The sequence below is a fragment of the Fukomys damarensis genome, unplaced genomic scaffold (genome assembly GCF_012274545.1).
Source record: "Fukomys damarensis isolate Sample0158 unplaced genomic scaffold, DMR_v1.0_HiC HiC_scaffold_16, whole genome shotgun sequence".
Classification (NCBI taxonomy): domain Eukaryota; kingdom Metazoa; phylum Chordata; class Mammalia; order Rodentia; family Bathyergidae; genus Fukomys; species Fukomys damarensis.
In genome coordinates, this window is record NW_022900928.1 from 93,876,396 (window position 1) to 93,903,565 (window position 27,170).

Here is a 27,170-nt window from a genome sequence, read left to right on the forward strand (position 1 = left end):
GTGTGCGAGCCTTAGGGCGGCAGAGCAGTTCCGCAGGGGGTTCCTTCCTCCCTGCGTCTTTTCTCTGCTCAACATCCACGTCACTGTTATTTCCCCTGCTTGCCTGGAGGCAGATGACCCCTATTTCTTGTTATTTGGTTTGTGCTCCGCAGGGAGCCTTTGGGATTGATCAAAGGTGAAGGTGAGGTGAAGCTTTCCCACCTGCTTGAGGCCTGGGATTGAATTCTTCTAGGCTAGCTCTGTCTGCTTAACCTCCCACCCGGGTAAAAGCCCTCATCCCCCAAGTGCTCCAGTCGCCCACCTCTGATCGCTTCTTCTGGGAGATAGCAGTGAGGCGGTGGGTGGGAGCGTGCCTGCTTCTGGAGAACCTTCCTAGGGAAGGGCTTGGGGCTGAAGCAGCCAGTGCCAGATTGGGAGCTGGCCTCTGAGTGGCTCAATCTGAAGGGGAGGGAGAAGGCCTTAAGTACAACATAGGAGGAAAAAGACCTTTGTCAGTTGGACTCTCATGGAAACTTGGAAGAAGTACAGCTCTTAACTAGACATAAAGAACAAATGTCTCGGTCTAGCTGACCAGCCAACCATCTGGCTGTTTTTTGTACTCCCAAATATTTATGTATCAACTGATTGCATTTCAATGCTTTGTTTTCTTTTTCGCTTGGTTTTGCTTTTTAAAAAAATTTATAAATGAAAAGAATATGCAACATGGAAAAGCAGATAAAATGATAATGAAATGAATGCTGGGCCATCTTGTAGGTTAAGAAATAGGTCGTTGTAATACCTTAGATGCCGTTATGGGGAAGGGAGCTCATTCCTCCTTCCTTGACACATCTGATATCTGTCAAGATCATTGTGGGTGATCAATCCTTTACTTTTCTTTATAGTTGTATCACATCAGTGTGTGTCCCAAACACGTGTTGATTTTGCTTATTTTTTTTTGTGCACAATAGTGACTGTTGTCCTGTACATATTTTTAAATTTTTGAGACTTTTTGTTGCTTCCTTCATTTTCATTGTTTATGATTTAAAAGTATATTTTAATTCTTCTATTCTAATTGTCATAGGCATTTAGGTTATCTCTAATTCAGGAGATGCACAACCATGTGACAAATTACTCCTAACATCTAGTAATTTAAAGCCAAAAGAACCCAAAGCAAACAAAAGAAAATTCCTTATCTTGCTGTTATCTCAGTTTCTGCAGATCAGGAATGCTGGGATGGTGGGGCCTCTGAGTCCAGATTTGTCACAGGCTCCTAGTCAGGGGATCAAAGTGCTGTCTGGGGCCCCAGTGCTCCCCAGGGTATAAGTGAGTCTGGATACTTTAGCAAGGCTCTTGGCCTCGATAGACCAGTTCTTTGTCACTTGGACATCTGTCTAAAGTTGACCACAACGTGGCAGCTTGCTTCCCCCAAAGTACAGGCTCTCAGAGAAATCACAGATTTTTTTTTTTTTTTTTTTTTCCTACCGGGGATTGAACTCAGGTCTTTGTGCTTGCAAGGCAGGCTACCAAACTGCTGAGCTAAATCCCTGGCCCTCAGAAATCACAGATTCTTTTTGTTACCTAATCTCAAAAGTGACAGTGCATCATTTTTGCCATTTTCTATTCATGGGAAGTGAAACACTAGGTCCAGCCCACACTTGAGGGGAAAGGATTTCCCAAGGGCATGAATACCTGGAAGTGGGGACTTCTAGGGGACCTTTTAAAGGCTGCCTACTACCAGGAATATTTCAGGATGTTATTCTCTGACATCCTTGTACGCCTGTGCAGGAATTTCCCTGGAGGATACATCTCAGTTTAAAATTGCTGGGTTATACAATTTGCACATATTAATATTCACTTCATCAGTTCATTTCCCAGCTAATTCCAAAAAGTGGAATTCCAAAATGTTCGCACTCCCTCCAACAGGGAATGAGCATTCCTGCTGCTCCACATACTTGTCATAAGCTGGTTTTACCAAATTTCAAACTGGTCTTTGAATATTTCCTCAAATCATCTGGAAAACCCTCTGGGTTTAGCATTTAGTAGATTTTAAATTTAGCTAAATTACTTTAATGATTATAGAACTACTTAGATTTTCATATGGGGGTCACTTTTGGTGAATGACCATGCATGTGTGTGTGTGTGTGTGTGTGTGTGTGCATGTGCATTCAGTATGTACAGGGTCAAACCTAGGACCTTGTACACACAAGGCAAGCACTAATACTTAGTTACAACTCCAGCCCTTGTTAACTTTAAATTTTTGTGAATCTTTGCCTTAAATACACATATAGTAAATTTATCTTATTTTTTAAATTCTGAATTAAAATATATATTATCTAACACTTTAAAACTTCTCACTGAATAATTTAGTCCACTTATATTTATTGCAACTCTTAAGAGAATTACTTATTCTAACACCATGTTATTTCCTTTGACCTTTTTTTGTCTTTTTATTCCTTTCCCTCTTTGTTTTTCCTTTTTTTCATTTCCCCATTTTTCTTCCTTTTTTTATTTGGAAGTTAGATTATCTGAGTCTAATGTTTTAGGAATATTCTAGTTTTATTAAACATTCGTGAGATTCTTATGTTTTAAAATATTTACTAGTTTTATAATAGACTTAATTTAGTATATTTAAATTGAATAACATTGGTCATCAGTACTTGAATTCTAATTCTTACCCTAAATGTCAGATGTTTATTTTTATTACTAGATAACATCAGTGCTTGAGTTTCCTATGTATTTACCAATATATTTGTTCATAGATCTTTCCTTTAAAACAATATTTAGATATACCTTACTTATAATAAACTTCACTAGTCATTAGTGTATAACTCAAAAAACTTCAGGTATGTATAGAGTGAGGTCAGGATATAGACTATTTCCAGCAGGAGAAGACGCCTTTTTCATTGTGCCAGTTTCTGTTCTTACAGCCATCATATATTGATCCAATCTTGATCTTAACATTATGTAAGCCAGAATTAATTATTCTTTGTGTTTGGTTTGTTTCAATGCAACATTAGATCAGTGAGATTCATTCACACAGTAGCATACAGCAACACTTTGCTCTTTCTTTTTCTCTGTGGTAATGCCATGGTAAGTCCATCACAAGTTACTTATCTATTCTGTTTATGGACATTGTTTCCAACTTTTTTGGGGGGCTATTGCAAATAAAAGTGGTTTGATTACATATCACAGTAGGCATGAACATGTATTTCTATAGAACATCTAGTCAGAACAAAAATAATTCCAAACAATTTTGCAAAATGATGGAACCAGTTTACCCTCCCATCTAAAATGCATGTGTGTTACACCAGCCCCAGATCCTTGTCACCATTTAATATTGTTATTACAATTACTTTTAATCAACCAGAATGGATATAGGTATCTTATTGTGGTTTTAATATTCATTAACCTGGTGACTGATTATATTAAGCATACATTCATATTCTCCTTGACCATTTGAATTTCATCTTTTATGAAATGTTTGTTTGTGTTTGTTTGTTTTTTTTCATTTGAGGAAAATGACTGGGGCTTTTTCTCATTAACTTTTGAGAATTTCTAAAATATGTTCTGGATATGTACCTGCATCCTTTGTTGTGTTGATGAGTTGCAAATATAACTTCCTCTTCTAACCTGTAGCTTCTTTTTTCACCTTGGTAATGATGTCTCCTAATAAAGAAACTTCTTAATGTAACTTGAATAGTACCTAATTTTTATAATTAAATCAGTACAGTTAACATTCATTAGCACTGAGTCCTATTTAAGAAAAATTTTGCTTCTCCCTAGATCAAAAAAAATGTTTATCCTGTTCTTGTTTTGTCGTTCATATTTAGGCTTATAATGCATTTCAAATTATTTTTGTGTGTATGACATCAAGTGTGGGCCAGGACTCATTTTTTCATACAGATATCTAATTAAGAATTATTTACTGAAATGGCATCTGGACACTAGAAGATTATATTAGCTACTGTATTGTAAGTTAGTTAACCGTTCATATGTGAGTATCTTTGTTTAGGACTTTTATCTGTTAATTGAGTGAAATTAATCTCTAGCTTGCAATGTACTTACCAGATTTTATGATCAAAGTTATACTGAGAAATTCTCTAAAAGAATTTTTGTAATATTTGCATTACATTTTTCTCAAATGTTTAGGAAAGCACTTCTGAGTCTAAGTTCTTTCCTGGAAATGTTAGTTAGTTAGTTAGTTATTTATTTATTTATTTATTTATTTATTTATTTATTTTTGCTTTAAATTTCCTTAATAGGCAAGATTATTTATATATTTTATTTCTTTTGTACCAGTTTGGATAAATTGGGTAGGAATTTGAAAATCTACCTAAATTTATGAGATTTACTGGCATATAGTTGGTTATTCATATTATCAGTTATCTGTTTAATGTCCTCTGGGACTGTAATAAATGTCACATTTTAATTTCTATAGTGCTCTCTTTCTCTCTCTCTCTCTCTCTCCTCTCTCCTTCCCTCCCTCTCTCTTTCTTTTCACTTTTCTCTCTTTATTGATCATTCTTTGGCTCATTTAAACTTAACTTTCAGGGTTTTTGAATTTCAAAATATTTTTGTTTTAATTTTTGCTTATATGTTTATTATATCGTTTCCTTTATTTTCTTTAGCTTTAATTTGTTGTTCTTTTTCTAATACCTTAAGACAAAAGTTTAGGTAGCTTACTTTCAGCCTTTTCTCTTTCACTAATATATACGCTTATGAAAAAAACAGTATATACATTTATGGCTACAGTGTTGCTTTCTCCCAGAAATTTTGACACATGGTCTTTTAGTTATTGATAAATATTTTCTAATTTCTATTCTTATTTATTCTCTTATCTAGATATCATTTAGAAATATATTCATTAATTTCTAATTTGGAACTTTCTAAATTATTATTGATATCTGTTTTTATCCCATTATTATCAGAGAATATATTATCTATGCTTTTGAGTTTCTTGAAACTTATTTTATCCAAAATATGTGGTCTCTTTCGGAAAACATTTGACCTGCACTGGAAATTGTGTGTATTTTGTTGGCAGGAGTACAGATGTACTGCATACACTGATCAAGTCAAGCTTGATAACTGTATGTTTTCAAATCATATATCTCTTTACTGATTTTTTGATGTTTGTTTTATCATATTATTGGGAAAGATATATTTCAGCCTTTATTGTTGTATAATCACCAACTACTTTTCATTAGTATTACCTTTGCTTTATAAATTTTGAATTTCTATTATTAAGGTTGCAATTTAAAATTGTTAGTTTGCTCTGTGGAATTAATAATTTTATCACTATGAAATGCCTTTTTATCCCTGTGTGGTAAGACTCACTGCAGTGATGTTTGCTTTACCTGTTGTAAATATAGGCTTGCAAACTTTCTTATGTTTAATTTCTGAGTGGTGTCTTTTTTCCATTTTTTCTTTTTGTGCTTAGTTTTCTGTCACATAACAACTATTACTTTGATTTATAAAGACAAAGGGTTTATTTTGACTCACATTTATGGAGGCTTCAGTCAGTTATCATTTGGACCTGTTGCTTTTGTGCCCAAGGTGAAGCAGCACATCAGGTGGCTGTAGCAAAGCAAAGCTATTCATGTCATAGCCACGCCAAAAAAAACGAGGAAAAGAACATGCAGAGTTCCACCATCCCCTTAACCAGCACCACCCCACCCCCACCCCAGGAGCAGAAGCCTCACACAAGGCTTTCCCTAAAGTTTCCAACCTTCCAATAGCACCATTCTGAGGAATAAACGTTTTAACACATGAATCTTCAAAGGACATTTAATCAACCTTAAGCAATTTCTGTTTATTCATATTTAAAGTATTTCTGTTTTAAGCAAGCTGCATCTTCTAGTGAGATTTTTTAAAATCCATTTAAATTTAATTAAAGTATTGATTAGATGGCATTTAAGTTCAGGCTGCTATAACAAAATGCCATACAATAGCCCAAACAGTAGATGTTTATTTCTTACCATTCTGGAGGATGGGAGGTCCAAAATAAAGATGGCGACAGATCCAGTGTCCTGTGAGGGCCAACTTCTGTGTTGTAGGTTGCCACTTTCTTGATGTATTTCCTCATGGTCATGAGAGGGAACTTTAGTCCTGCTCTCTTTTTGTGAGGACATTACTGAAATCATGGGTCCCCCAACACTAATAACCCATTAAAACCTAATTGTCTCCCAAAGGCTCCAAATCCAAATACTATTTCCATGAGGGATAGGGTTTCGATGTGTGAAGTTTGAAGGGACACAAACATACAATCCATAACAATTGGGTTTAAGCCTTCTAAGTTTTGGGGGGTTTTTGTTTCATCTGTTCTTTGTTCTTTCTCAATTTCAAATCATTTTATCATTCTTCTTTTTTGAGTTATAAGATTATTACTTTCAATAGTTACTATAGATATTACAACTTATCTTATTAGCTTATTGCAGTCTACCATAAATTATTACATTTACATATTTCAAAATAATACAAAATTTTGAAACAGCTTATGTCTATTAACCCCATCTTTAGCTATGCTGCTGTTGTATATCTTTTTTTTCTTTTTATTGAGTTTATTGGTGCAATATAGGTATATAATACAGTTACATTCATTATTGGGATCCTGTACCTTTACATAATAGATCTTGATTCTCATTTTTTTCCCCTTGTCCCTGCCCTCCCTTCACCCCCTCTTCCCCTACTGTTGTATATCTTGTATATTCTTTCTATCTCAAAAGACATTATATTTGTAGATTTAAACAGCCAATTTTCACTTGTATTTGCATAGTATTTACATTTTTTCTAGTGTTCTCTATTTCCTCTTACAATATTGTGTTCTTGCCTGGCATAATTTTCCTGGAGAATTCTTTTTAGCAGTTCTGACACTGTATTCTGCTAATCACAAATTCTCTCAGATTGTGTGTATCTAAAATTATCTTTATTTTGCCTTCATTTTGAGGGATAATTTTGCTGCACATAGGATTTTAGGTTGGCAGATTTTATCTTTTTTTATTTTTAGCAATTATGTTCTTGTTTTCATAATTTCTTTTGAAAAGTCAGCTGTATTTTTGTTTCTTTGAATAGAAAGTATCCTTCATCTCTGGATGCTTTTCAGATTTTGTCTATGAATTTGGTTTTCAGAAGTTTGACTATGAGATGTGTGTACAGATTTCTTTATGTTTATTATGTTTTGGGAATGTAGAGTTTTCTCAGTTTGAGATTTGATATTTTTCATATCTTTTAGATAATTTGCACTCATTAGTTATTAACATTTCTTCTCTTTCATTTTCTTTCTCATTACTTCATGGGACTTATTACACTTAAGTGATAATTTATCACTATGTCTCATAATACTATTATGCTCTTAATATAATAGTCTCTGTATCCATCATCATTTTTTTCTTCCTCCTGTGTTATTTTTTGGATATATTTCACTGACCTTTGTTACAATTTGTCAATTCTTTGGTAATTTGTGTCTAATTTAGTATTGATGGCATCTCTTAGATTACTAATTTCAATTATTATTTTTTTTAATTTTTATTTTACTCTTTTATGACTTTTACTTCTATACTGAAATTCTCCAGCCCTTAAAAATATATATATATATATTAGTTGCAGTGTTTTTTAAGCTGCTTGTATAAGAGCTCAAACATCAGACCCACTTGTGACTCTATTTATATTATCTATTGTTTCTCTTGACTTCTTGGCAACTTATCCCACTTTTTAATCTCCCTCTTAATTTTTGATCAAATGTAGAATATTTTGGATGAAACATTACAAAAGTTCTGGGCAATGTTATTATCTTTCAAGAGGATTCAGAGTGTGGGGGCAAACACAATGCCAGCAGACAGCTTCCATTCTATCAAGGTTAGTTTCAGGGTTCATTAGGACTGTTCATTTCAGGGGTGATATTTTCCTTAGAACATAGTCTTTATAGCTATAGCATGACTTTATTTATATGCTTTGAATTTTTTATATGTCTACTGAAATCACAGTGTCTGTACAAATCTTTCTTCTTTCTTGGGGCTTGGACTCCATCATTTTATTTTCATTTATTTTAGTACAGTTACTAAAATTAATGCTTTGTTCTTTAGCCTTTGGCTGTTATTATATTTTATTGGGTTCTCTTTTTGTCTACAACATAGGAACCACCTAGTGACATCAGGGGAATTAGTACATAGAGTTTTAGATTCAATTCTCTGAGGTTTCTTCATGTCTGAAAGTTTTCCCTTTGAGCTTCTGTTGTTCGGTAGTCTTGCACCAGTGAGCCTAACACTGTTGTTTGGTGTCAGTTATTTTGCACTATGAATGGAAAATGTGTAAACGGAAAATGTAATAGAGAATATAGAGCTCATTTCCTGAGATTTCTGTCTCACAAGGATTGCACCTCCTCAATCTTTTCCAAAAGCCTTCAGTGTTTAGTCATTAGAGTCTTCAGTTGCTTCCTATATTTTGCCCATTTCATTACTGTTGTTTTCTAGGGGAGAGCTATTCCGAAGAGATTCTCCCAGTACAAAACTGGAAGGCTTTCACCATTGAGTCATCCATCTCAGGTTATTTACCTCCGATCATTTACCTCAGATACATCCTTTAGAATTTCCATTTTGATAACAAATTCTGAAATTTGTTGCTTTGAAAATGGCATTTCTTAAGAGCCCCAGAAGATGGTATGCTGGATATTAAATTCTAGATTGCTTATATTCTCACAATATGTTGAAAATATTATTATCTTTTTTTCTGCTAAGTAGGCAGTGGGGAGTTCAGCTGTCAGTTATTTGTAAGTAATCTGCTCTCCCTGCACCATGAACTGCTTCTATTTTTTTCCACCTTTAGTATCTTCTATTATTGAATCACTATGATATATTTAAATAATTATTTTTAAAATTTGTCTTGTTTGAATTTGTTGGGCTTCCTGGATCTGAAGACTGAGATCTTTTAAGAACTTGGAAAATTTTGCAATAAACATTTTTACCAGTGACAACTCTTACTCTTTATCCCCTATAACCATTTAGAGATACAACCAGACAAATATCATCGTGTTACCATACCCTCCATGTCTTCTGTCCTGACTCATACTTTACATCTTTCTTAGTTTTTATATTAATTACGAATGTCATCAATGAATTTTTATTTTAAACTATTCCATTTCAATTATATCTTTCTAGTTCTGTTTCATTACTTTGTAAATATACTTATTTTCTGTTCAAGTTTCCAGATTTCTCTCTTATTTTTCAAACTTTTAAACAACGTTACTAATTTTCATTCTGTGCCTAGTAATCCTGTTATCTGAATTCAGCCTGTTTCTGATATCTCTTACTTATAATGGCTTTCATTCAACTCAATCCTTTGTTTCTTTGAGTACTACGTGATGTTTATAATTATCAGCTGCTACTTTCATGAATAATTTTTTTCTGTAGAAATTCCTTCTGGTTGCAATGAAGTTACATTTTTTTTTCCTCAGAAATCATCTGCATTTGTCTCTACCTAGTGGAGACATTACTAAACTGGCTCAACCACAAATTAAATTATTTGCTTAGAGTTTTTCAATCCCTAAAAGTAGTATGCATTCAGATTGCAAATTATAAGGGAAAATAATGAGTGTGATTGACTACTGATTCTCAGTCATTTTCTCCCTCACCTTCCAATAGGGCAAAGACAAGCATGTCACCATGATTTCTTCCATGTTAGATAAATTATTATTTACCTTTTCCCTTTATAAGTACCTCTTTGGTGTCTGATCTTTTTGTACAGGTATCCTTTTGAGTTACATCCTTTTATGTGAGCCTTATCTCAGTATCCTAGGCTAGTCACCCCATTGAGTTGCTGCCTGTATATTTTGCAAGGTTTTGCAGAAACATCTTGGGAAAGCCAGCTTTTGTGCTTGCTTTCTTCAGTGTTTCCTGGTTTTAGTTTGTTTTTGTCATTGCAGACCTCTTGCTTTTCTCTCTTCCCATTGATGTGTTTATAATATTTTGAATATGTACTATTCACCAGTAATTTTTCTACAATTGCATTTCTGAAACCAAAATACTATTTTAATACTTTTAATACTTTACTGAAATAATATTTGCATGAAAACCTTTACATCAGTATGTCATGAAAATACAACAATGAATTTTCACATACTTAGTACATCCTTGGACCAGTACTTAAATTCATTAAGAAAATACCAAGAATGACCCAGAATATCCCTCCTTGGGCCAGTCCCTACCTTGCCCAAGGCAAATATCATTCTTAATCTCAAAGATTAGTTCACTCTTTTTTATAAGTATGTATATATACTCCTATAATATGTAATATTTGGTTTCTGGCTTCTTTTCTAGTCAACATCATGTTAGTGAAATTCTCCCATATTGAATATAATATAAACCAATTCATTTGCATTGTTGTAAAATATTATTTATAAGGCAGAGTTTGAGTAAATGTGTTGTTGGTACATGATGATGGAGACCAGGGTGGGCTTGTGATGAAGAAGTAGGAAGGTTGTTATTTGGGTAGCTATTTAAACTATTATGGATAGTGCTACTCTGAAGGATCTAGTACATGTGTTTTAGTGTACGTGTGTATGAATTTCTACTGAGTAGAGACTTGAATGGTATTACCAAATTGTCTTACTTTTAATTTCAAAATGATACTTTTAACATCTTTTAAATACAAGGTACTTTAAAAGCAAAATTACTAACCAGCATTTCTCCAATTGCAGAAGTAGCCAGTATGTCATTTTTTAGGGTTCAATAAACGTAAACATACATGATCATAGTTTTTCTCTGCAAAAGTGGGAACATAAATTCTCAGTGAAAATACATACTTCAGAGCATTCCTCAAAGTATGAATTCAGCTGATCTTATTAAAGAACTGCAAAATAATTTGTAATAATTTTTAATAAATCATTCACTCACATATCACTGAGTACTTGTAGGATTAAATAGTGTAAAAGTTATTTCGAGGTTTTTAGGATTTTGTGGCAATCTCTATTCAGGGTTACTCAGGGCAGAAAACTGGATGAAAAGCAAAGGAATCCAAGGGAAAATAAAATAAGAAAGCATAAATGGCAAAACTGACCTAGTAGAGCAGAGTCTATGAGAAAGAGTGGGAGCCAGCTCATATATTGAGGAGATACCTCATTGGAAGATAGGGAAAGGAAAAGGCTTCAGGGGGAAATCATAAGAAAAGAACAGGAAACAAAAGAGAAAATGATCCTAGGTACTTCCTTTGCACCCAGTACTCATCTCTCAGGATAAGACATTATGGAGCACCTGCTTACCACCTAGGAGAAGTGGGAAACTGAAAAATAAAGCACAGTTCTTTACCCACACTGCCTCCAGTTTGGAGAGTTCTAATAAAAACTGGAGTAATATAGGATGTCTTATTCTGTCTCCTTAATCACTGGATTCACCTTCACTAGGAGGAGGACCGGTCTTGGCACTGTTTTACAGCAGGGGAGAAAGTTTTATGATAGTCTCCTCCTGAATTCAGTTTGATCAGGAGGCATTTTCTCTTCAGGTACTGGGCAAATAGGTTCAAGGGCAGTGAGAGAGGCAGGATCTGGAGAATGTATAGGCATGTGGAGAATCTCCTTGAAGTGTTTGGGGACAGACAGAGGAAGACCCACATGGCTTCTCTGCAGATTCTACCCTTAAGCTCACCAAGCTAAACCAACAGAGAAGACTAAGATAGGACCTAGTCAGCAGTAAGCCAGGTCCTCAGATCCCGCCCTTCGTTAAAATGGATCAGGACTAGGAACCAAGTTCAAGAACCCTGCACACTGGAAGAAATCATATTCGTAGAGAAGGCACTACCAGCTGTTGGAGCAAGGATTTTTGTCCAGTTTCTTTAGTTAATTAGATTTATTTATATTATAAATAGTGTAAATTTTTGAAATGTTAATGATATGCATAAAGAAAAATACTTATAAGATATCCACCTATGTGATACTTATATAAATATTTATGTTTTTTGTGGATTTCTTTTGTTTGTTTGTTTTTGGTGCCGGGGATTAAACTCAGGTCCCTGCACTTGCGAGACAGGTGGCAGAACCACTGAGCTAAATCCCCGGCCTTATATAAATATTTATGAGTAACCTGCTTGTCTGAAGTAACGGATTTTCATACTTTAATCTATAGATAGATAGATAGATAGATATATAGATAGATAGCTTCTATACAATTTCCTTGTTTATATAAGTTTTTAAAAAGATTTCTAATATTTATACAAAGATGCAAGCTATTTTACTATTAACATAAATGTTTACTTCATACATACTGAAAAAGAGAAAACCCCTAATTATTCACGGTTAATTATAAAGAGATTTAACCCTTTCTTGGAAATAATTGTGTATTATTTTACATAAAGGTTTATCAAACTGCTCCCTTGATTAAAAAAAAGTCCATATTTATTCTGTTTAAACATACTGCTCGGCTGTACTCACAAGGTGGACGTCAGAGTCTCTGTCAGGGCTTTGATGTCAAATCTTGGGGTAGAAACTGACACAAAGCTTGGGCTGTGTGGTCGGGGCGCCGGCCTAGCTCCGCCTCCTTGGCAGCGACCAATCAACTGCCGGATGCCTCCCCCTCCTCTCCAGTTGGCACTGCAGCCGGCTCCCCGCTCTTTGCCACCTATCTCCAAATCTCCAGGCCGCCTGGCCGGGCTCCCTGTTACATCCCAGCGGAGGACTCCCTTCCCCTCCAGAGTTGCCGGGTGTGGAATTGCTGGACACGGTGAGTCTTGCCCAAAGATCGTTCCTAAACTGCAGGCCCAGGCATACCTACTGAATTAGGGCAGCTTTGTGGGGTGCACTGCAACCCCCAGCCGTCCCGGGAGCCCTGCTTGTTTCTGGCATTCTTATTTATTGCATGCTGAATTCCTTCTCCTGGAACCTAACCATTGAGTCTAATAAGTCTCTACCTTTTAAAAGCACTTTTCATGATTCAGTGTTATGTACAAAAATTAATATAATTTATCAGGTGCCGACATTTTATCACCTTTGCTTTAGCTAGCTGATTCTCTCTGTGTGTGTCTCTGTGTGTGTCTCTCCCTTTTAAAAATAAAATGAGAGCCCATTTTTGCACCAAATCTCATGCCTGTGCCCCTCCGTCTTCTGAGGTAGGTTAGCTTGTACTCTTCCCATGTATATATTTCCCCTGTGGTATTTATTTTTATGCAAGCAGTATATGCGTTTTCATTACCACTTTAACATTATTTTCATGAAAGTCATTATGACAGTACTGTAGATCCTGACATTTCTGATCCAGAAGGGACTTACTGAGCCGGCCTGCCTCTGTCATTTAGCTGAGAAAGCTGAAGGGCAGAGAAGGTAGAGAAGGTGAAGGACAGGCTCACCATCTCTCAAGGGGTCTTCACTCAGCAGGACCCTGAAACCAGGTTTCTCTTGGTTTCTGTCCTCACAGTGCCTCTACCTAAACCATCCCCGAGCCCACCTGTTCACTGGGCTCCTAATGTTCACATGGATAGAGTTTGTTGAAGGAAGATAAAAAGAAAGTATGGCTTGGACTGAGGCCAAAAATCCAGTTAGCACTGAAAGTTATGCATCTTCCTAGACTTGAGATGTTGAATCATAGGATGACTTAAATATTTGTCTTATTTAACACATGCAGACAGTCATGTTATATGGCAGGCATTGATTTAAAAACAAGTCTTAGCCGGGCATGGTGGCACACGTCTATAATCCCAGCACTCAGGAGGCTGAGGCAGGAGGATTGCTATGAGTTCAAGACCAGCCTGGGCTATATAGCGAGTTCCAGGTCAGTCTCAACTACATAGTGAGACCCTGTCTCAAACAAACAAACAAACAAAACCAGATCTTAACTCACCTACTTTGAATCTTAAGTAAATCCATAATGCAGATACAAGTTTTATCATCCTTCACTTGGAGGAGAATTAAGTAATGCCCAAAGTCACCCAGCTTGGATATCTGGGGAGAGACTGAGTTCCTGGCCATTACACTACCCTGCTAGAAGGGTCACCACAGCTAATCACTTTACAAAGAAAGGGCATGCATTTGATGGAGGAGCGACTGTCAACTGATTACTAGAAAGGGTAGAAATGGGGTTTCAACTGTACACTAAACAATGCATCTGGGCTACCCATTGCTTGCGTGAAATCTATTATTTTCAACTTACAAAAGGCACACGTGATGAAGACAATGCAATCAGTGCAGTGTGACATAAAAACTTGTCTCTCCCCTATTCCTCAGATTAAATATAAGCAGGTAGAAATGTTTTCTTCCCTTCTCCCCACATAACACGAATATGGGCCCCTTTATATAAATGAAAGCCTTTTCCACGGGCCGTGTACCAAGGAATGTCCCCCAATATGTGAGAGTTAAGCTCTTCCTAGAAGTGCACTCCTGAAGAGTGCACAGACGGTTTCTATGGCAATTGGTTCAGTCTTTCCCTTACTAATGGGAATGATCCAGAGACATTTAGGCCTTTAATAAAACGGCCATCTAATAGATTGTTAAGGATGCCACCGCCGGCGCCTAATCGTCCGCAATGCCGAACCCAGGGCTGGCGACACAAAGAAGCGCTGTCCTGGGCCAAGCGCCGCCCCTCGGGCTCACACTCAAGCCCGGGAGGAAGTGGGGAGGAGGAGACTCCTCGGGAACCCTCCTTCTTCGGGCTCGGGTCCTCTCCCGGATCGGGCGCAGCTCTGGGCTAGCGATCCGGGCCAGAGCTCTGCAGGGAGGCCCCACCGGCCCTTGTGTCCCCGAGTTCCCGGCCGCCCGGGTGGACACCGCAGGGTAACCCGGTGAGTGGCCCCCTCGGAAAACCTGCGGCCTGGGAAGGGACCGGCGGCGAGGAGCTGGGCGTAGGGTTTGCGGGTGATGGGACGGGATCCCTGGGGCGCTACCGGAGAGGGGCGCCGCGGGCCGGGGTGGGGTCCACCCCGGCATCCTGAGGGCGCTTTGTGTCCGTGCTGCTGCCGGTTATTTTTCTCTTCTCCCCGGCTTTACGCCCCCTCCCCCATGCCAGAAGGCTCCTACGCCCCGCGTTATGACAGCGATGTTGGTGTGGGCTGTGCTTTGTGTGGTCGCGTTCCACACAGGCCTGCCTGACCTCCAGAAGAGACTTTCTGGGATGAGAAGACCACGACCACGATGAGGAGGCCGGGTCGGTTCAGGGGCTCCGAGGTAACTGGTGACAGCATCTCTTCGGTCTTGCTGCTCTTTGATCTTTGCAATCAGGGTATCTGGGAGCAAGATTCTCTAGCTCTCTTGCACTGTTCCCTGGAGACCGGGTGGGGCTGGAGGAGAAGGTAGCGGTCTGCGTACGCCCACCTCACCCAGACCTCGGGCCCAGCGGCCTGGAGAATTCTCTGCTAATCGCGCTGAGCTTTTCTGCTGCTTTCCCCTCCTCCCTAGCGGCAGCCCTGCCCCAGCTCCTTGGTCCAGACGTCACAGGCTCTGGGCCTGAGAGGGAGGAGGGGAAATGGAGAGGAACTGGCTCAGATTTTATAGACGGCAGCCCCTGGGAGTTTAGGACAACACTGCTCACCCATTATCCACTTCACAGAAACCCTCTAAGACAATAGGGCCAACATCTAGGAGGAAGCTGGACTTCAATAAAAAATAAACAGCAAACATACAAATTACCCTGGTCTTTTCATTCCTGGGCAAGGGTTCCTTAACTCTGCTGTGAAAGTCACGCAAAGGGAGATGGGTGCAAATAGGACTGAGAGAACCATAGAGAACCCCATATGGGGGCTCCGGAATTAATAAAGCAGAAAGCTTTGGTCCTTAATTCTGTGGTAATGGTGATTATTGTTGTATCATCAGTCCAAGTTTGCAGTACATAATGATCACATTCCTCGTGGGGAGTTGGTACCTGCACATAACACATCTTAATTTTTTTTTTATCGTCTTCTCCCCCCTCCCACCGTCTCTTCCACCTTCCCATTTGCAAAAGATTTATCGCACTACTTCCTATTATCTGTCCTTATTTTGCCCTGTATTTATATTTTGGGTGTATCATATATATGAGAATCCATGCAATATTTAAGCTTTTATTTCATTTAACATGGTCCAAGGTCCATCCATTTTCCTACACATGACTCAAGTGCATCCTTCTTTATGGCAAAGAAGTTGTTACTTTTAAGCTGAGTGGTAAATATATGAGATTTTAAGTTTCTAAATTGTTTTATTCTACTTTACTTTTTATATCCTTCCATGGACATTATGTATTCTTGTAGATGTATGAATTAAACATTTTCAAATTGAAATTAGTTGGGAATGTCTAGGACAGAATGCAAAAGAAAAGGTTGAACCAGCTCCATCATGAATTAGTAGAAGTTGATGGACATTCAAAAATATTGAATGTATAAGGACGAAATATACAAAATTATTCATGGAGAAGACATAAATTATTGGATGTCTGTACTTTCAATCAGTTTTCAAGGTCAGGCTGGCTATTTGCTGAAGAAGTGATCATAGGCGTGTCCTTACCTTCATATCCCTCCTCCAGTCATCTATCCTGTGATTGACTACTTGCTCATTCTCTTGGGGAATCAAAGAGTTAAATGTATCCTCTGACCTCAGACACTTCAAATCTAAGTTTCAAGATCTGAAATTGAGCTATAGCCCAGGATGAGAGTGACACAGAATCTAGAAGTTTCTACCACTCCTATGTGCATGTCTTCCAGGGAAAATCCCCTCTAAGTCCATGAAACTGCTTTGTGCTAGGAGAATAAGCTCTGCTCTCCCTAGTTGCAGGTCTTGCCTGGGGTACCTTTTGCTTCAGTGGTGACTGTGTAAAAAATTAAAAGGCCCAGGGAAGAGAGAATGAGCCATAGGGGAGGTTAAGAATAGAAATAAAAATTTATTTCTTCAGGTTAAGTCCATCTGAGCTCACCAAGCAAGAAAAACAAACAGGAATTCAGGCATCAAAAGGAAGTATTTGATTCAAAAGCCAAGACTTATCACTCATAGCTGGTTAAAGTGGGGACAGAACCAGCTGCGGAGTTCAAGGAACCTCACAGGGGAGGAACTTAAATACATAGGTGTGCCAATGAGAGATGTCATTGTTTTAAAGCCATTGAGATAATAGAACCAGTTGATTGATTTATTGTTTAATATGTTTAACTTTTTTTTTTTTTTTTTTTGGTACCAAGGATTGAATTCAGGACCTTGCACTTGCAAGGCTGGTGGCAGCACCACTGAGCTAAATCCCCAGCCCTGTGTTTAACTTTTTTATTGAACTTATTTTAACCTGTGTTTTGTTTTACATTGTAATGAAAATTTAGAAGGATATAGACTTGTTTTTTTAAAAAATACTATTCTCCTCTTCCTTACTTAGTGTACTCAAAGCTAGGATGTTGACATGTGGCCTCCACTGACGGTGCATACATAAAAAGCCTAGCATTTAAGAAATTATATATTCTTGGTGCTAAAGAAGATGGACACAGCACTAGATTTATTGGAATAGGTCTTAGATCCACCATCTATTACCCATGGGACTTTAAGCAACTAACAAACTATCTGGCTATTTGGGATTTTGGTTGTTTGTTTTATTTTACCTGCCTATAAAATGGGGATAATGGTAATACATACCTCCTAGTTCATATAGATTTGTTATCAGGATTAAATAAATGGCATGAATCAGTTGTTACAATGCCAAAAACCTAAAAAATGTTATTAGTATTACTGTCACTACTGCAATTACTACTATCATTACCATTATCTGTATAAGTAACAACTATATAAATGATCCCTGGAAGTATAGCCTTACCATTATCTTTATCTATAAAAATGCATTCATGTCCTATATATCATAAATTGAAATTTTTACTTAATATATATCTAGAACATTCTAGGTAGATTAAAAATAGATTTAACTCATCTTTGAATTAGCTAGTGAGGCAGAAGTGAGTTCTGTGTTCTGGTCATGTAGCACATTAGCATTGGGGAAAGTATGGACCCAGAGAGAAGGGTCCTATGGGCAGCCCTTGAGGGGGATACTGTGGGCGAGAGTAGAGCCAGGTCAGGTACAGTGGAATGTCACGGGAGGCATGGAAGTTGGGTAAGTGTGGGATTGAGCTGGAGTTCCTACATCCACTAGACTGGAAATTGATACTAGGAAATATTCCTTGTCTTTGATCTATGTCTGTTTCTAGCTTTTCTTTTTTCTATCTCCATTTGTAGTTTTGTATGAGGAAGAAAACATATATGTGATCTTCATTTTCTTAGTTACCTTTCTCATTGCTGAGACAAAATATCCAACACCTTAAAGTTAAGGAGGAAAAGATTTTTGGCTGATATCTTGTAGAGGTTTCAGTCCAGTCTGCTGGACCCACAGCAGGATGCCACGGCAAAGAAGCCTCCGAGGAGAAACAGTTCATGGTGTGGCAGGGCAGGCAGAAGTAAGCAAAGCAGTAAATACTAAAGCAGCAGCACCAAGCAACAAGCCTGCCTTTATATGCCATCCAGGTTACACCATACCAGGGTGGACTTTCCCATTATCCACACCCAAAATGATGCTAAATCAATTAATGGACTGATTCACACACACCCAGGTTGTTTTGAAAGAGTGAAGACATTCTAATTCCTTCATCATATTGTGATAGTACTCTCCCCATAGCCTTTCCACCATTGGACATTAGCTACCTTCTTTCTTTAGTTTCTTCACATTCTTCTTTCCTCCACTTCCTCTTCTTTCTCCTAGTTCTTTTTTGACAATTCTATAGGCAGCATACATAATATTTCCTATTGACTGATGAGGTTGAACATTTTTGTTTTCTTAGAGATAGTAGCCATTTAACTTTGCTCTTCTTTGCATATCTTCACCTAGAAGAGTAAAATTTCCACAGATAGAAAGATGTGGGTAAGAAGGGGAAGAAAGTGAGTGAGGCTGATCTGAAAGACAAGCAGGGTCTGCCTTGGGGTGCCAGTTAGACTGGGAGTTTCAAAGAGAGAGGGAATGAGAGATAATGAAGGAGCTACCACCCTGGAGTCGTCATAGGCCAGGAAGCAGGAGCTAGGTCTTCCCCTGTGGACACAGGTGAAGCTCTGGGGATGTTTCTTCAAAATAATAATATAGTTAGAAAAGTTTTAAGACCTTGGTAACTTAGAAATTGGATTGATGTAGTCAAGACATGAATGATTAAAGAACTGAAGTAGGTTGATGGCTGTGTGATTGGAAGTCATGAACAAGGACATTGCCAGTACTTGTGGCCAGTGGAACACGGGAAAACAGGACAAAGAAACTTACTGTGACTCAGTGGTTTACTATCCTAGTTATTTGTGGACAACAGGAAGGGCAAAGAAAAAACAACCTGATTAATAATGTGTTTTCTGGTTGATGTTCTCAGTAGTTCTCTGAGGTAGATAGGTAGACAATGGTTGTGTTTAACTGCTAAAAGCATCGAGCTTATGCAGTTTACCTCAGAGGAGCTCTTTTGGGGGAAAATAATGACTTTAAGACTTCTTTAGTTTCAGAAACCAGCTATGAATGATTATTGTGCTCTTTTAGTCGGGGTTTTAACCTTACTTGCTACCTCAGGACAGGAATTTTTAATAGGTAGCTGTGGAAAGCACAGTGCTATCAAAGATTTTTTCAAGGACTCATAGAGATTCTTGAGAAATAAATATAACAATCTTTAGCACTAGTACTGTCATTAGTTCTTAATATTGGCTGCAAAAAAGACGAATATAAAATCTAAAACAATAAATGTTTAATCCAGTGTTTATAAAACCCAACATTATGTTAGACTTCTTTTTTCATTTTGCAAGAATTCTGTTATTCACAAAAAATGATTTATTTTATCCAAATAAATATAAGCATATATGCATACATATACATATACATATACATATACATATACATATACATATACATATATGTGTAGAACATATACATACATATACATATACATATACATATATGTGTAGGTAGAAATGACTGAATGCTGATGAAAGGGCATGTAACCTGTGTTATTTCCGCTAATCCTCAGAACCATATGTGATTGATACTATTTCTATTTGATGAATAATGAAACTAAGTCTAAGATATGTTATCCAAGTCTTGTAATTAGTCTGACCTGAGATTCAGATCTAGGCAGCTTTAAGTCCAGTACTCAAGCCTGTAATTATTTTGCATATGAGAGTGAAAGTGAGACTTACGGTTTGGATGTGTTCTTCAACATTTATGTGTGGAGTCTTAATCCCCAGTACAAGTGTTCCAAGAGAGGAGACCTTTAAGAGGTGGAGTGAATTCAGAGTCCTCATGAATGGATTAATGCTATTATCAAGGTAATAGGTTAGTTCTTACCAGAATGGGTTCCTGATAAAAAGAACGATTTGGTTCCCCCTTCCTTTTTCTCACTCACATGTGCCCTATTACCCTTCTGCCTTCTGTCATGGACTGATATACACAGAGTCACTCAAGGAAAAATAGAGAAGAGGTAAAGGCCAAAGATGAAAACTTAGGAAACGTCTACATCTGCCAAAGAGAAACAAAAGAAGGGCAGAGAGTAAGTGGTTCCAGAGTTTGAAGGTAAAGAGCTTTCTCAGGATGAGAAGAGCAGCTGTATCCAGAGCTGCTTTGTGCTCAGGACAAGAAGCTGTGAATGTCTTGATTATGAAAATGCCTGTTTTTGGAGATCTGTTTCAGTCAAGTTCATGTAGGTCAGACTGAGGAGCATCATTAAGGGGAGCTCGTGGTGAAGCAGAGGACACTTGTGAGTTCACAGCCACCAAGAGTCACATCCTCCTTGGCTGTGTTCCAGTGCAAGCAAGAATCTGCCATGTTTTCATGACTTGTTGCCATCTGCACTTGGTTGTCCAGGACCTAGATTCAAGGCACAGAGGGTTTATCTGTCCTCTTACTCAGGCTATGACTTGGACCAAAGAAACTTCTCTAAGAAGCCAGACTTTTTGGGCTGAAATTCTAAATTCTCCAAGCAGGGATTAATAAAATCAGTGTGGAGGCCCAAAAGGGTAGAATGGGTACTAAAAGAGCAAAATGTTGTGCCACTGTATCTGTTCTTTGAGGCTGCCATATCAAGTGAATACAAAAAGTGGTTTAAAATGACAGAAATTTATTCACTCACACTTCTGGAGGCTTAGAAGCTCAATATATGGGTTTCAGCAATGTTGGTTTCTTCTGGAGGTTCAGAGGTGGAATCTTATCTGTGCCTCTCTAATTTGAGCATCTGATTTTTGCCTAAATCCTTAGTGTTCCTTGGCTTGTAGAGATATAACTCCAATCTCTGCCTTTCCCATCTCTGCCTCCTCTGTATATCTGTATCTGTTTGTGCCCAGATTTCCTTTTCTTATCATGACATCCACCATTGGTCCAGGCCCATCCAAATCCAATATGACCTCATCTTAACCTGAATGCATTTGAAAGATCCTATGTCCAAGTAAAGTCACAAATACTAAGTTAAAACTTCAAAGTATCTCTTTAGTGGGCACAGTTATGCCTTCATTTCTCCCTTCTGTTTTTGTCCACCTGTGATGGAGAAGTGTCATATTCTCTGAGTTTGACCCTATGAGTTCAAGTGGACAGGGCAAAATGGGTCTCCTTGACTGTAGATCTGGATACTGAGAGCTTTAGTTATCTCTTGCGTCAGTGTCTTCTGAATTGTGAGTTGCCTCATCTGGTGGGAAAGGGGAAAACTCTGTTTTTGTCTGTTTGTCTACTCCTTGCCAAGCTAAGTTTTTGCTTTCTTCTCTGCAGAAACCACTGGAGCCATGGCGACTCCCTCTGCTGCCTTTGAGGCTCTTATGAATGGAGTGACAAGCTGGGATCTCCCTGAAGATGCCATCCCATGTGAACTGCTTCTTATTGGGGAGGCCTCATTTCCTGTGATGGTGAATGACATGGGCCAGGTCCTCATTGCTGCTTCCTCCTACGGTCGAGGCCGCCTGGTGGTCTTATCCCATGAAGACTACTTGGTGGAAACCCAGCTCTCTCCCTTTCTTGTCAATGCTGTAGGGTGGCTTTGTTCTTCTCCTGGGGCTCCCATTGGTATACACCCATCCCTGGCACCTTTGGTCAAAGTCTTCGAGGGTGTTGGAATAGAGGCGAAGATTGAGCCAGAAGTAAATGACTCCCTGGGGGTTTACTGTATCGATGCCTACAATGAAACCATGACTGAAAAGCTGGTCCAGTTTATGAAGCGTGGAGGAGGCTTGCTCATGGGAGGCCAGGCCTGGGACTGGGCCAACCAAGGTGATGATGAAAGGGTTCTATTCACATTCCCTGGGAACCTGGTGACCAGTGTGGCAGGCGTGTACTTCACTGACAACAAAGGAGACACCAGTTTCTTTAAAGTCTCTAAGAAGATGCCCAAGATCCCAGTCTTAGTTAGGTGAGTACCTTACCCCACTGTGGAGTTGACCCCAGGTTAAAAAGTAGACATGGTTCTTATCTTCACATTGCTTCCAGCCTAACAGCAGAGAATCTGGCACTCAAGCACAAGTTCTTCACAAAACAAGTGGATTTTTAAAATGCCATAAAGCACAGGAGGGGTGAGGTCTTCGTTGCTCCTGCCTTCCCAGGCAAGGTTGTTTTGCTGTATGGTGGCCATGAAATCACCCTATACCTGACTTAATAAATACATGATGACCCAAGTGTTAGCATAATAACCAGGAAGGTTCATAGAAGCATTCTTTCAACTGGAATGCAAGGAAAAGGGAAACACTAAGGACCCCATAATGAAAGACTAGAGAGAAGTGGGAAAGTCTGGAAATGTCTAACCAGATCGGGTTAGAATGAAAATAGAAAATAGAGGATTCAGAAATTGAGATAGCAAAAGAGATGGTACAAATTATATATGCTAAATCTAGGATTTAAGATAAGAGATTTTTGTATCTGGGGGCCAAAGAATAAATCATTGAGAATGAAGAATATAAGTGATGAGTGCAGAGAGAAGATGCACTGAATGAAAATTCTTTGAAAACATCACCTAGACTGTTTTGTTCACACATAGTATTGTATATGTGGCAGGTTAATAGATGCTCAATAAATATTGATTGGACATAAAAATAGATGATTGAATATAGGGGTTGAATATAGATGGATGAATATAGCTGGAGTGCTCCCAGGAGTAGAAAAAGTACATGAGGCCACTCTCTATTGTAACTTAAAATTCTCGTCTTCCTTGGAACAGAGAGCACTGATATTTCTGGCTGTTAGGGTCAGGGTAAGGTAGGATTGGGTGAGGAAAATGCATGGAGTTGGAGGTATGGAGAATGAACTGCCACCTCTCCTTAGCATGAATGTTTCAGGAAAACCAACCAGAACATTTTGTCTACTCTGTCTCTTGGATGACACCTGGCCCCATTTTAACCTAAATACAATGTTCATCAGTTAACAAACTTAATTTGTTCCACAATTCTGGAAAAGATGGCATGTTCATGTTCACATGGGAAAGGTGGCCAAGGTCATGTTTGTCAACCAGTGCAGAGTTTGAAAACAAAAACAAAATTTTTCCAAATGCTTCTGTTTTCAAACCAAATTGTTCTCAAACAAAAGCCCACATGGTGGACTTCATGTTTAATCATCCACTTGGCCAGTGTCTATGGAATACAGTCTATATTCTAGACATTTCTTATTTTAAGAACACAGTTTATAAAGATATGAAAACTAAAGACCCAGAAATATATCTAATAAAAGGATCTGGAGGAAATATCACAAAGCACATAACTCCTGTTGAGGGCTACATTATTGTAGTACAGTAGAATCTGGAAACTGGGATCCATGATCAGGAACCGCCCAGTGTGACATGGGCTCATCTTTCTACTGTCCTTTTCCCTCCAAAAGAAGTAGAAACTCCCTGTGCTTCTTTTAGCCATTACTCCCGTGAGACTGGTTTTTCAGTCTGTAGTGTTCCCTGCATGTTCACAAAGTTGTCAGAGGTGCATAAAAAGAACATTGTACAAATGCCAAAGTCTATATGCTCACATGCTCAAAGCACCTTGGCTTGAAAACACCCCTCTGAAACCTGAATTAACCAGCATTATAAACTGATACTATATGTGTTCATTTTGGTTTGAAAAATGATGAAGGGCTATTGCCCACAGAAATTATTTTGACTTCCAAATAGGAGATTTCAAAGTTTTGAAAATTGAAATTGTCTCCGATGAAACAAGAAACTGTAAAATTATTGAATATTAACATGAATATGATTCTCCAAGTGGCTTGGAAAAAATACCTGAGCAAGTTTTAATGAATTTGTTTATAACAAGGACCTGCATATCCTTAGAAGTCATTACTAGTTATATGTTAGATATATTGAGAATAAATTCATTTTTTAAAAAGTTGGCTAATTGATAAAGAATGCAAGTAAGTGATAAATCACTGGAGAGACTGATCATGACAATAGGAGTGTTAACACAAATTGTATATTTCAAAAATGGAATAGAAGAGATTAATACAGATTCCTATCAAAATGATAATGTGGGAAAATTACAAGTTTATGCAAATAAGTTTGACAATTTAGATGAAATGGACATTTCCTAATAGACATAAGTTACCAAAATTGACACGAGAAAAAAAAACATAAAATGTATGCTAAATTCTAATTAAAATACACTAAAATTGCTGAATGCACTATGGTATCCTGGTTTGGATAGTAAAAGGCATTGGTGCAAAAACTGGTAAAATTTATATAGTCTGTAGTTTAATGAATAGTGTTTGACCAGTGTTAACTTCTTAGTTTTCCTAAATATATTATGGTTGTATAATATGTTAATGTTAGATGAAAGTGGGCAAAAAGTAAGTAGAAACTCTCTGTACTGTCTTTGCAGCTTTTTAATTTTTTTAAATTACAAAATAAAAACTTTCTTTACAGCCCATAATGCAAAGAAAACTCCAGGCTCTGATAGTTTTAAATGTGAAGTTTACCAAACATTTAAGGAACAAATACCAATCCTCTATACAAACTCTTCCAAAAAAAAATAGAAGAGAAAAATTTTCCTAACTTGGTTTATTAAACCAGCGTTTCTCTGACACTTTCATCAGAGAAAGACACTGTAAGAAAAGAAAACTATTGAACAATATCACCGTGAACATGGATGCAAAGTTATTAACAAAATATCAGCAGACAGAATACAGCAATATATGAAAAATAGTACATCGTAACAAGGTAGAGATGTGCCAAGCATGCATGATTGGTTTTACATTTAGAAATCAAATTAACTTAACATATTAAAAGAAAAATATGAGAAAGCTATGTAACTCAATAGGAGCACTAAAAACATTGACAGAATTCAATTGTGATAAAATTTCAGAAAACTGGAAATTAAAAGGAATTTTCTATCTGTTAAGAAGTATCTAGCTGGAAAAAAAAAAAGATTCTTAATAGTGGAATATTGAGTGTTTTCCCCTAAAATTAAAACAAGGTATAGAAGACTATCTGCTCTCACTCCTTCTGTTCAAGATCATACAAGAGTTACTGATAGTACTGCAGTAACCAAAGGAAAATAAGGGGTAGAGTATACAGTGTGTATACACTGGACAACGAAATGAATTGTGCCCCTCCATGGTGTAAGATTTTGTCGTGCTACCCAGAATGGTGCACAGTTCAAAATCTGTGAACTGTTCATTTCTGTAATTTCATTGTTTATGTAAATTAGATCTGTGGTGAGCTAAAATTGCAGCAAGTAAAAGTGTGGATAAGGGGACATGCTTGATATCTTTTCTGGAATACTGAGCTAAAGAGATGGGAAAAACTTGAATCTTGGTGTTGAAAAACAGACTACTAGGACAGCAAAAAAAAAAAAAAGTATTTTAGACATTTAGAAGAGTTGTGACAAGATTCATCTGAGCATAAGACCAGCAGAATATTTTATCCTAAAGTGGCATTATTTTATCCCTAGACGTATTTTCAGAAGATATAATCATTATGTAAAGAGAATCTACAAAAGAGCTTCCAAAATATTTGACTTTACCAAGGTTGAAAAATATAAAATATATAAAATATAAAATATAAAAAATATAAAATATATACCAACAACTAACAATTGGTAACTGAAATAAAAATATGTCATCATTTAAAATAGTATCTAAAAATCAAGAAATACCAAGGGTGCGCCAGTGATTTAGCTCAGTGGTGCTTCCACCTGCCTCATAAGCACAAGGTCCCAAGTTCGATCCCTGGTACCAACAAAAAAAAAGAAGGAGGAGGAGGAGGAGGAAGAAGACCAAGGGTTAGCTTTCACAAAATATATCATACTGTCCTGAAAACTACAAAATGTCACCAAGAAAAATTAAATAAAAACTAAAGAGGTGGAAAAAATCTATCATGATGAATCAGAACACTGAATCTTCCTACTCTTCTTTCCTTCTTCCCTCCCTGTCTTCCTAGTTTGTTGTTGCTTTTTTTAAAAGCTCTTTAATTTGGGCTGAAAACCTGGGTGCACATGTACTTGCCCCCCAAAGATGTACTCTCATAGAATATTTCACCATAAAATAGAAAGTTTTGTTCCCATTTTATTATCCAAATTAAAGTTATTTTTATGTTATTAATTTTATTGGTACAATTTAAATATATATAAAGATCATATTTATCAAAGGGAGTTTGTGCCTCTATATAATATATCTTGATTCCTCTTTTTCTCCCAATTCCCTTCCTTCTCTTTATTCCCCTGCCAACCCCCACCCCCACCCCGCTTATTTACAAAAGCTTCGCTTCTATTTTGAGACAAGGTCTCATTATGTAGTCCAGGCTAGCCTGGAACTTACCGTATATCCCAGCCTGGACTCAAACTTTTGTACTCACTGTCCTTCTGCCTTGGCCTTCTGAGTGCTGAGCTTACAGGTGTGTGTCACCATGCCCAGCTCAGAATATTCAGTATTTCTAAGATGTCAGTATTTTCCAAAGTGCCTATACCCTCTATGCAGAACCTACCACCAGAAGTTCAAATTTATTCTAAAACTAATAAATAAATGAAACAGAACTAAAATCACCAAGTCTATTCTGAAAATGAAGAATAAAGGTGAAGAACCTATAAAATTTCAAAGTTCTTTAAACAAACAGTTCTGACACAACTGAATACTCTAATGATAAAAAAAATGAAATGTGTCCCATATAAAACAATTGCATAGAGCTAGACCTCAATACAAAGACAGAAACTCCAAACCTGCCAAGTAAAAGCACAGAAGAAAATACCTGCAATATTAGATAGAGATTGGCTATGTAAGATGCGAGAAGTATATGATCATAAAAGGAAAAGATTGATACTTTGGGCT

The 27,170-nt window shown here is 37.5% G+C and overlaps 1 protein-coding gene across 5 annotated transcripts in view; it reads left to right on the forward strand.

The window, feature by feature from the left end:
- The window catches only part of LOC104862062 (TRPM8 channel-associated factor 1), a 43,332-nt gene that overhangs the window by 395 nt on the left and 15,767 nt on the right, over positions 1–27,170 (forward strand). For 2 of the 5 annotated variants that reach the window (XM_010623777.2, XM_033764480.1), the window contains exons 1-2: positions 12,550–12,680; positions 21,654–22,287. In XM_010623777.2, the coding sequence (XP_010622079.1) occupies positions 21,668–22,287 (620 nt within the window). In that variant the 5' untranslated portion in view covers positions 12,550–12,680; positions 21,654–21,667. Of the gene's footprint in view, positions 1–12,549; positions 12,681–14,608; positions 14,731–14,864; positions 15,113–21,653; positions 22,288–27,170 lie in introns of those variants that run through there. The other 3 variants (XM_010623778.3, XM_033764482.1, XM_010623779.3) reach the window with 3 other exon arrangements.